This window comes from Nanorana parkeri, unplaced genomic scaffold, assembly GCF_000935625.1.
Source record: "Nanorana parkeri isolate BGI_ZX_2015 unplaced genomic scaffold, ASM93562v1 scaffold845, whole genome shotgun sequence".
Classification (NCBI taxonomy): Eukaryota; Metazoa; Chordata; class Amphibia; order Anura; family Dicroglossidae; genus Nanorana; species Nanorana parkeri.
The window spans coordinates 507,041-519,002 of NW_017307113.1; the positions used below are offsets into that span (position 1 = coordinate 507,041).

At 43.5% G+C, this 11,962-nt stretch overlaps 1 protein-coding gene across 1 annotated transcript in view; it reads left to right on the top strand.

Annotated features, from left to right (window-relative positions):
• The window catches only part of CACNA1B (calcium voltage-gated channel subunit alpha1 B), a 221,697-nt gene that overhangs the window by 91,783 nt on the left and 117,952 nt on the right, over positions 1–11,962 (top strand). Inside the window, exons 4-6 of the mRNA XM_018565415.1 lie at positions 438–529; positions 3,486–3,638; positions 7,888–8,075. Coding sequence (XP_018420917.1) covers positions 438–529; positions 3,486–3,638; positions 7,888–8,075 — 433 coding nt within the window. The remainder of the gene's footprint in view (positions 1–437; positions 530–3,485; positions 3,639–7,887; positions 8,076–11,962) is intronic.

An 11,962-nucleotide genomic window follows, 5' to 3' on the forward strand; every position in this document is an offset into this window, starting at 1 on the left:
CTTGTTGACTGGCTGCTCATGCACCTGGTGCTATCACATGAGGGTGAGCAGGGATTCCTCAGTTCACTATAAGCTTTAAAGAAGTTTTTTTCAGATTAGCCCTTGCAGCGAGGCTCCCCCCACACCTTAACCCTTGCCCTGCCGAGGTAGCCCCACTGCTAGGGTTAATCTGAAAAAACAAACAAAAAAACTAGAGTTCTTCTTTAAGTTGTAATATAGAGCTTACTCTCCTCTGTTCCGACTGCTTAACAGAGTGGCAAGGAAGCAACGTAAAGTGAGTACATACTGCTGTGTAGGGGGGGCAGTTAAGTGAACCTTTTGCTTTGCTCTGCATGCACAAAACATCGGATCACACTAAGGATCTGCTACATTATATATGGATCCTGCATACAGTATATTATTATGCAGTACTAATAAGCTCTTTTGTTTTTATCTAGGATACTGGCAACAGCTGGCACAGACTTCGACCTGCGAACGTTGAGAGCAGTGAGAGTACTGAGACCACTGAAACTCGTCTCTGGGATTCCGAGTAAGTGATGCTGTATTTCTCTCCACCCTAAAGGATGCTGTGAAGATATTCGACAATGCCCAGCTGTATCTACACTCATTGGTCCCCATAACCCCATGGCAGATTTACTGTTGGGTTTCTGATGCTTAGTTGCATCTACTCTTACCGGTCCCTACTCCCCATCACCCATGGCAGACATAATGTCCAGTTTCTGATGCCGAGTTGCATTTACATGTAGCGCTCACCCCCTAAGGAGCCGCTGAATAACCGGATATTTCTATCCCCCTGCACCAATGATTGGGACAACAGAGGCAGGGCCAACCAGCTCTTCAGGGAAACCATCTTTCGATTCCGTTGGTGGAATGTCACGAGAGTTCTGTACTTTTACTCTTCTTGACCGTGATTTCTGGATCTTTGTTTTACGGAAGGGTACATAGTGTGTCTTGCGTTCCGGGGATGGAGGTGTAAACACACGGAGAGAGGATTTAGTAGTCGGGGTAGTCGAAGCCTTAACCACAGAACTTGGCCTCTCCTGTTTCTGTGCTGCGTTCTTAACGTTGGAGCGGGTTAAGTTGAGTGGGCGCCCAATTTGCTCCCTCACTGGGGCCCGTTGAAGTTTCCCCCTAAATAATAACACGATATATATAAAGCAACCATGGCAATAGTATACCCAACAAACACACAAAATGATATTAAGCAGCAGGCTAAGGCACTCTACAACCCAGTAGCTGCAGCCATCTGCTGTCAGCACTAATGTACGCACAGCCAAATGTCTTTAAATGTCCTCCCTTGAATGGGGTGTATGTCCCTTTAAAGTTTCTCTTTGGCAATGCCCAACCCTTCCTAGACTACTGGCCAGTAGTGATGTCCTAAGCTAGCCGGCGTTGGGGCCCTTACTGTAATGCAGGTGGGAACAGCAAACTGTTTGTCAACGTGGCCAAAGGCCTCTCACCAATCCTCAACGTCAGTTGGAAAGATATGAAGACTGCTAGCAGATGCTGGACGTCCTCTCTCTCTCTCTCCAGTTCAGGCGACATAGAGGGAAGTCATCTGGGTCCCCGACAAAAGGTCCTCACCCATCCAGGATGTTCGCAGTCCTCTCTAATGGCTCCGTCTGGCTCCCTCTCTCTCTGCTGGGCTGGCTGGATTACTCCGGCGGCCGGTTCAGCCACGCGATCACACACGAGGACACGCGATCACACACGAGGACAAGTTAACTCCTTACAGTTAGGAACAGAAATCGCTGTGATAGCACATATACACATGAACACATATATCTATATCTATAGGGGCTACATACACATTTTCAAGTCCCCATCACCCAATGGCAGACATGCTGTCCAGTTTATGGTCCTCAGCTGTATCTACACATCCCTGCCCAAGTCACCCCATGGCAGACATGCTGTCCAGTTTATGTCCAGCTGTATCTACACTTCCTGGTCCCCATCACCCCAGGGTGACATACTGTCCAGTATATAGTGTCCAGCTGTATCTACACTTATCAATCCCTGTCACCCTATGGCAGATATACTGACCAGTTTATGGTCCCCAACTTTATCTACACTCCCTGGTGCCCATCACCCCTTGACAGATATACTATTTGGTTTATGGTGACCAGCCATATCCACACTCACCCACCCTCGTCACCCCAAGGCAGATATACTGTTCAAGCAACAGAGAGTTCATATTTGTTTATGTCTTACTACTGATCCAAAAAAAGGTCTTGCAAGTTCCAATGTCTTTGACTGCCCAAAGGGTTAGGACACATAGGACAACTAAGCAATATTATAAACACTTTTACAAAACAACAAACATTGCAACAGTAACTTAGTAATGAATAGTAATACTCATAAGGCCTTGCCTGTAACAACACATCATGCACATTTAGATTGAGGGTAAGGCCACAACTTTATTCACATTTAATTTATAAGCATTAGAAATGACATTTATTATTAACTTCATAGTTACAAAAAATGCCAGCCGGAGGAAACATATGGGCAGCAACTAACCTAATACCAAAGCCATTGAAGCTTGCCCTGCTTTAAATTGTATCACTAGTCAAAACTTTTTTAGCTTTGGATAGAGTGGGAAAGGGTTGGAGCTTTCTGTGTCCTTGATGACCACTGTAACTGAGATAGAAAGTGATGGGAAATCCAACATATTACAGTGGTCACTGAAACAGGAGGTGAGGGGCAATCTTCCAAAGGGGACACTTGTTATGGTGACAGATTTATTAAAGCAGTCTTTCAATATAAACAGAGATAAAGTGCATTGACCTTGTGCAGTAAAAACAGATACATTTATTGTCGGAAAACTAAAGAGCCTAATTCACGCATCTGTTCCTGGTCCAGATCAGCGTATTTCAGCACTGAGTACATCCAAGAAACACAAAGCTGATCAAATGCAGTCTCAGAATGCTCATCTACACAGCTAACATAAATGAAAATCTGCAAGCTTCAAATGCAGAAAAGCAAAAAAGTAAGCAAGTCAGTCATAATACCTTGCACAAGCATTCACCAATTAGATTATGTTAAAAAAAGTAATATATATTAGCTATAGCTAGAGTTTGGGGGGACAAGACACCTGACGGTGACCCCAACACAAAGCTCTCCCCATCACTCTGAGAGCCTTGTAATGCCTCAGTCTTCTTGCTGCATTCTATATCTATAATGAAAAATATGTAAAAAGAAAGAGTGAGAGAAATATTGTAATGTTTATATAGCCATCTTACTATGCACATCTTTTACAATTCCCTCATAACTGGAATCTTGTGTTTTAGCTTGATATATTTTATAAAAATGTTAAATGTCCAGGGAGAATACAACCAACCATTAATAGTCATATTGGATGGACAGGTTGGTGAACTTGTGGAGCTTATATCCCAGTCCCAAGAAGCCGGTTCCAGCATCCTACCATAACTAAGAAGCTGATGCTGGACAAATGGACCAATAATAATGCTTGTCTTCTGTCTGCACAGGCCTCCAGGTGGTGTTGAAGTCGATCATGAAGGCGATGGTCCCTCTTCTGCAGATTGGATTGCTGCTGTTCTTTGCTATCGTCATGTTTGCCATCATTGGACTGGAGTTCTATATGGGGAAGTTTCACAGGACATGTTTCTCTCGTGATACAGGTGAGGGGCAGTTGTGTGGCAGTGGAACTGGAAGAAAAATAAAGGGAATGTAAAAGATGGCAAATATGTGCACAAAACAGGGCAGTATTTAGTATGAGCCTTGGGCCTACTGCCCATTACAATATACTGTACATTGTCCAGTCCATTTTTTCCTATTGACAAATATTTTCTAGTCTATGTTGTAAAGATTTGGAAATATTTATCTGTTCCCTGTGGTCACCGTTCAAATTGTTCCATCTCTTTTTCAATAAGGAGAGTTATAATTTCCAGTCACTGGTGCTCAGTGAGAGATATACTGCTCAGTCTGTAGCACCCAGTTCCTATTACCCAGTTCCTTGTGCTCAGTTGAAGCTTTATTGGCCAGTCCCTAGAGCAGCCTAGACCACTTGGTGCTGGGTGGAAACTTTATTGTCTAGACCCCAGAACTCCCAGTGAAATCTGTACTTTCCAGGTCCTGGTTCTCTGTGGAATATATAATGTCTAGTCCCAAGTGATGCTATACTTTTTAGTCCCTGTTACCTAATGGTAGCTATAACGTCCAGTTTCTGGTACCCAGCTGTATCTGCATGTCCAGTCCTTGTCACACTATGGCAGATATACTGTCCAGTTTCTGGTACCCAGCTGTATCTGCATGTCCAGGTCCTTGTTACACCATGTCAGATATACTGTCCAGTTTCTGGTGCTTAGATGTATCTGCATTTCTGTTTCTCTGTCACCCCATGGCAGATATACTATCCAGTTTCTGGTGCCTTGCTGTATCTGCACTCCTGGGTCTCTATTACCCCATGGTAGATATACTGTCTAGTTTATGGTGTCATTCTCTATCTGTACCTCATCGTCCCTGATGCCCAGGTTAACATGTAGGACTCTCAATAAAAGCCATGAAACTTGGGAAGAGGTGGAATTTGGGAGAGGCAAATAGCACACAGCTTTTTATTGATAATTTACACACTCAGTGTGGTGTGTAAATTATTATTTTTTCCTGGAGTTTGACTTTAAAGCCTATCTTAAGCCATATTGTTTTAGCTTTGAAATTGGGGTGAAAAGTTGTCACAGGCAACAACAAAAAAACGTTGTCAAAAGGTCTAACCCTTCCTCATTGTATCCTAAATGGGCTTTGTCTATGTCCCCATTGGAAAGATTCCCCATCACTTGCTGTCCTGGCAGAAAGTAAGGGGAAATCTCCCTAGTAGGGGCACAGATAACAATATAAACCTGAAAGAAGCTCTAATCTTTTCCCACATTATCCAAAAGGATATACTGTAAAAGGTGAAGTTAGACTTTAAGAACATTGAACACAAGCCCCACAATAGCCAACAGGACTTGATCTTGACATACTCACTCAAAAAATATGGCGAAGTCGGCTTTTGCTGAGCATAAACTTTAACAGTCGTCTTCTCCCGAACTGGCAGCAATTCTTCTGCCTTATTATAATTACAGCTCCTATCTGAAACTCTTGTGTCTTAATGGAAATCTCAATGACGGCTCTGTTGCTGCCGATGGCAGCTTCTTTCATTACCCCTTTGACTAATATTTCCATGTTTGAAAGTAGAGAATGACCTCCAGGAAATGAGAGAAGCTATCTCCCAGAAGCTGGCCTCGCTGTTTCCAGCGCAAGTTTTCAGATCAAGCGAGCTTAAAGCCGGGTGTCAGGCCAAGTTAATAACTTTTTTTCTGCTGAACGGCATACACCAGCGAGCGAGTTTTACCTTTAGAATTGAGAATAATTTGAGATAATCCGCTGATGCGTTCTCCCCGTGATTCTTCTAATATGATGGTGGAATCTGTGCCAAGGCTTAAACAGATTATCCCCCATGTTTCTCATTGCTCCACTTTCTCCACTATAAACAATATTTTGAACCAGCAAACTTATTGTCATCTCTGCTCAAGGACAAAGAGGCCTCTGTTTAAAGGTTCATTTAGAGCAGTGGTTCTCAACCTGTGTAACCTCAGGACCCGCATTTGTCCTTGGACATTATGTCGTGACCCAAGCCGCACTGCAATGGAATGCATTAGGGTACCGCGCGTTCTGTGGGTGAGAGGTGTGCGTTTGGGTTATCATTTAAATGAATGGCAATGCAACACATCTCGATTGCATGGTACAGTGCTTTAATTGCTACTAGTGTGAACGGGCCCTCAAACACTGGCATGCATACATACAACCACAGACACAATCTCACACACTCAGACATTCATACACACTCCAATTTATAATTTTTAAAAATGTTTTTAACATCCTCTTAGTCTCCCTACCTTATGAGAACTGAAGAGGATCCCCAGCCTGGGGTCCAGTGTGGGCTGCTGTGTTGTGATGGAGCTCCATCCATATGTGCATTGCTTGTACAGCTCCCCTGTGTACCTTGTAGAGGTGCTGGGAGGCAGAATGTGAAGTCACTTCAGTCCAGGCACTTCTACAGGACACGCGAGGGAGCTGTAAGCATTGCACGTATCAATGGCCATAGCCCCATCCCAGTCCACCTCAAGCTGATACTCGGCCCTGGGCAGCATATTTTGAATGGCTGCTTGGTGTGAGACGTGCAGTGCTGCGCTAGAGGAAGGCAGAGGAGCCTCTCACCTAGAAAAGTGGAAGTCACGCGGCGACCCACTGAACACAGGGTCGTGACCCACTTTTGGGTCACGACCCACCAATTGAGAACCAAGGATTTAGAGGCAGGCGTCTTTGGAATAAATGGCATTTTATGAGAGCAGAGTGAAAACAAATACTGTGTACTCTCTAAGGCCTTGTTTCTCAACTGGTGGGTCGTGACCCAAAAGTGGGTCGCGACCCTTTGTTCAGTGGGTCGCCGAATGCCTTCCACTTTTCTAGGCGAGAGGCTCCTCTGCCTCCCCTTAATGCAGCACTGTCAGTTCTAACGCCAAGCAGCCATTCAAAATATGCTGCCCGGTGCAGAGTGTCCGCTTGAGGTGGGCTGGGGGGTATGGCCGCGAGGGAGCTCCATCCATACGTGCATTGCTTACAGCTCCCTCACGTGTCTTATAGAGGTGCCTAGACCAGAGTGACATCACATTCTGGCTCTCTGCACCTCTACAGGGCGCGCAAGGGAGCTGTACAAGCAATGCACATATGGATGAAGCTCCGTTACAGCACAGCAGTCCCCACAGGACCCCAGGCTGAGGATCCACTTCAGTTCTCGTGCATTCCATTGCAATGTGACCTGGGTCGCAACTGAATGACCAAGGACAAATGTGGGTCCTAAGGTTATACAGGTTAAGAACCACTGCTCTAAGGAGACTGAGCTTATGCAATAATTTGACTCCAAGTAACATGGTTGTGCAGGCTTACCTAGGAAAGGTTTATAATAAATAACAGATCTTAAACAGGAAGTTGCTGTCTTGTTGTTTGCCTGACTTTATTATGATAATAAAGGCTGCCTGCCAGCTCCTGAGTGTGCTTAAAAGGCCATCTACCCAAAACCAGTATTTCTTGATTGTACAGTCTAGGACACAGGCAATTCAGAGATGACTAGGTAATATTCCGATATAATCAGGTTATTAGTCACTGCCCAGAGCTGTGAGGACACTCATATAACCCCTCCCACTCCAGAAAATGCTCCGTTTTATGCTAGTGTCCTTTACGAGATAGATGTTTCCTCTCTACTGAGGGAGATGTATGTCGCTTACTTACCTTATTACTGCGATTCTTCAATCAATTTTTTCTCTGGTGCGACCAGACAATATTTTTCTTTTTGTGGATTCCGGGGAGTTAAACCATCTGGCTGTTCCTTCTATCTCTCAGGCACACTATTGATGAGATCCCTGGGATGATTCCTGGGCCTACTGACCTGCTGTGGCCATTACGAGGGGTTTTCACCATACTTACTGGATTTTGTATATATTTTATATTATGGAAAATTTAACAGGTGGAGGTGGAACACACAAGGTAGAGGAGAACACCCCACATCCCAGGTAGACAGGAACAGAGACTGGAATAATGACAAGGAGATCCTGTTGTTGGAGTCTTCAAATGGTAGAATATACCAAATCCAATTCCAATTCAAGAAACAAGGGCTCACTCAGCCCACCAGAGTCTTCTTGCAACCAAATATTATTTTTGGGTGGACAACCTATATGAAACGATCTAATAACAGAGGGCTGTATTAATAAATAGTGATTCATCATCCCACCTGCCCAAATTGTACATATTTGAAAGGAAAATGTCCAAAAAGACTACAGAAATATGTAGATTTAAGAAAAGAAAACAAAATGTTATGTTATTTCATTCCAGGAGAGCCCACTGGTGATTTCCCCTGCGGAGAGGAGCCTCCGGCCCGGACGTGTGATAATGAAACTTCAGTGTGTCGCCTTTATTGGAAAGGTCCAAATTTCGGCATTACCAACTTTGACAACATCTTGTTTGCGGTCTTGACGGTGTTCCAGTGCATCACCATGGAAGGCTGGACTGACATTCTGTACAATGTAAGTATCAGAAAAATCAACAGTCTGTCTTTCAAATTAAAAACCCTGAATGGATGGCATTTATCTTGGCAGCCTCTTTGACCCACTTCCTGGCTCTGACTGCACATCATTACTCCCCATCGGCTTCTTACAATCTCCACCAGGAGTGCAAGTGACAGGGTGACAACACAGGTGCACAGTTGGGAGACAGTTGTCATCTCATATCTGGAAGTGCCTGAACAAGGACCATTATGGCAGCATCACCCGGTATTAATTTAATAAAAGCTTCAGATCGAAAAGGATTGAAAGTGGCTTTTGAAATTACAATATCACATTCAATCTTATATGAGAGTTTAATATTTGGGTTTAGATCTACTTTAATTGTTTTCCTTTGAGAACTATTAATAAATAATATTTGATGGGCACATTAAATGCAGATGCAGAGTGTGTGGTCTTTTATCCAGAAATAAAAAGTTGGCGCCGATTTATAATGAGAAGTAATATCGCTATCTGCTCTCCATTTTATTTTTCAGTATTTCTCAATCCTGCTGCCAGCATTTTTCATCCATTCATAAAATGCAGACTACAGTATTGAGCCTGCGGTGCTTTATAGACTTAATATAGCAAAGCGAACTTTGCGATTAGAGAAGAGCTGGTCACATGACTTTGACACTTCTCTTTTTTATTAGAAGTTATGTACAGGCCTCACTATGGCCATACCACTGCTTTTTAAATGTAAAGATTAATTGTGAATGAAATAGCTGTGAAGCATAACTTGTTATCAACTTTGAAAAACTTTCACTTTTTCTATTAAAACAAAATTGTATGGAGTCCCCATATCAGGTACCTGTGCAGACATTTTAATTTAAGATGTGGCATGTTGAATGACCATTCATTATAGCTAAACACAGGTCTGAGCTGATCACTCCTCCCCCATGATGCACTGGGGCCTTTCTTGCTCTATGACTAAACTTACAAAAGGAATACTTTTCCAAGTAAAGTGAATCTATGTATGGATTTAAGGATATACAGCTGAGTGATACACAAATACGATACCTTTTTGGTAATAGTTAGGGTACTTGGATGCATTAAAGATTTAACTTCTGAATTTAGTGTCACCTTAACCCTTGTAGTCCATGGGGTAGCCCCACTGCAAGAGTTAGTTTTTACTTGCCCAGAGTTCTTCTTTAAAGAAGTATTTTTTTCCCCAGAAGTGACTAGATGGAGCAAATAACAGCTCACTTCACTAAGTAAAAAAAATTACTCCTGAATTGACCCCGGTAGCGTTTTGAGAGTCCTAGAGAGCTGAATATTTCCCTATCATCTTCTCTCTCCTTCAAACCAAAGGAGGTAAAAATTGGTAATTGGTTATATACGGTGATCGCTGTTATTTTAAAACATTGTACTCCTTTTCTGTTTCCATCTTTAACATTGGTATTAGCTTGACTATATTCAATGTGTACCTGCCATGCAGTATTGTTGCATTTAGTGTCAGTAGCACAGGCAAGGCAGAATTATTTTGTTTTTCATTTCTGGATGACATGTGGGAAGGGTTGGATACTCCATCAGATTTTTATTGCTTTTTCTAACATTATCTTCACCAATAAGAGTCACGTGGCTGAAAAGAATGATCATACCATCATAGGCGTGGTGGAAGAAACCATGAAGGCCCCCCCCAATCCTCCACCGCCATGGCACCGCACTTGTTTCAAATTTTAGTGCCGGTGTTCTGTCGAGAATGCCGACCCAGTATCTGCTCTTGCGTACAGATTGGATTAACGTGGAAACCGGCATTTATTTACAAAATATTTGTTTGTAATGGTTAATTGTGACCGTTAATAATATGCCGTCAATGGCAGTAAATGATGGGTGGAATATTATTAACGGTCACAATTAACAATTTAAACAAAATACTTTGTGAATAAATCCCTATTTACTCGATAATATTGGTCTGTGCGCAAGCATAGATGCTGAGGTCGGAAAAATGAGTACTCGTGAAAATGCCCAGTATTGGCACTGGTGCATCCCTACTTAAAAATATAATGCATCACTGGGACTTGTAGTCCTGCATAGTTGAAGCTATTCTGCATCGCTGTATAATCATCATACAGCAATGCAGAATACCACCAGCTATGCGGGACTACAAGTCCCAGCAATACATTAAAATAAAAGTCAGCTATGCAGAATACCACCAGCATCCCCCCCTTCCCACTCCAGACTTACCTTCCCTCTCTTGCAGGGCCCTCGTCCAGGTGGCGGGGCTAGGAGGAGATGGTCCTCACACAGCAGAATGTGCTGCCTGGCAGTGCCTGCAGCACATTCTACAGGACTAGTGTGACAGCCTCTCCAGCCCTGCCGCACAGCCGCCCATACATACTGCGGGTGGCAGAGCGGCAGGGAAGGAGCAGCACGATCTCGGGGGGGGGGGGGAGGGGGAGGCCCTCTTCTTCCTCGCTGGGTCCTCCCAGCAGTCTAAACGCCAAGGCCCGGTCGCAATTGCGACCACTGCAACCCCTGTAGTTCCGCCAGTGCATAACATGTGTTATAATTGCAGGCAGGCTTTCCTGTGTTCTCCTGTGTCCACAATATGTGACTGTACTTATTGACCTCTCTTTACATTCTTGGGTTTGGCACGATTATCCTGTAAATGCCACCGTGGGCGTGCACTTGACAGCATATAAAGCAACGCATTGTAAAACGTAGAGTGGACCTATACTCAAAGTGTATCTTTCTTCTTAGTTTGGATTAGAGTAGGGAAGGGCTAGACCATCTGTATAGTTTGTATTGTTGTGTCCCCACCGGGTAGATTCCTCTCTATATTTGTCCTTGTGACCATTGTCACCTGAAACAGAAAATTAGGTAAATCCCACATTTTTGAGTTGTCACCAGGACAAGTGGTGAGGGCAAGTCTTGTTACTGGGACACAGGTTGTGGTGACAACAGTATAAGAGAGGAATTCTCACTTTGGGGAAATTTCCTCTCACTTCCTGTTGCGACTCAACAATAGAAAGTGATGGGAAATCTCCTCAATGCAACAAGAAGGTAAAAAAAAAAACCTCTGTCCAAATGTAGAAAAAAAAATCAAACAACTTTAAACATCAAAACTCTTGCCTAAGATCCCTTACCACAAGATGCCTGCTGTTAGCTTTACTTGCCAGAAAAGCATCTTCTGTGCCCCTCTCTGGTTTATTTAGACTTTGCTACCAGGGTCCAAATTTTTTCTTAACTTACCAGTAAGAGCAGTTCCAAGGACAGGGGATCGTCAGGGGTTATCTAATCAGGGAAGTCAGACCCTAGTAACAAAGTGAAACAAACCCCGGAGAGGCACAGAAGACACATGGAGGAGAATTGATCAAAATTGGAGCAGGCAGAATCTGGAGCTGCTGTGCATGACAACCAATCAGCTTCTATTTTTCATTTGGAAAGCTTAACTGAACAAAGTGAAGATAGGAGCTGATTGGTTGCTATGAGCAACTGCTCCAGATTCTGTCTGCTCCAATTTTTATAAATTCCCCCAAGTGTTTCTGGCCTATAAATGTAACAGTAGGTATTCTGTATTGTCTACTCATAGGCAGAACTTTTACATATGGAGCTCAGATTCCCTCGAATGACGAATTTGAAAAGGACTTGTCTGTGCAGCTGTCGGACCCAGGAACAATTGACGGGTAGCCACGATATAACAACCTTTTAGGCCCTTTCAGGAAATATAGGATTGCTTTTGAGATGTGTTCACATTGCAGAATATGTCATGCTGTGTTTACAAAAAACGCAACACAATTCATGACAAAGGCAACAATAATTGTGAGTGAACGCGGCTCCGTATGGTCCAATTCAGACTCAGCAACACACAAACCTTGCCTGGGCAGAGGCAGCGTGGCCTGGGACAGAACAAGGTTGGAGAATCTATA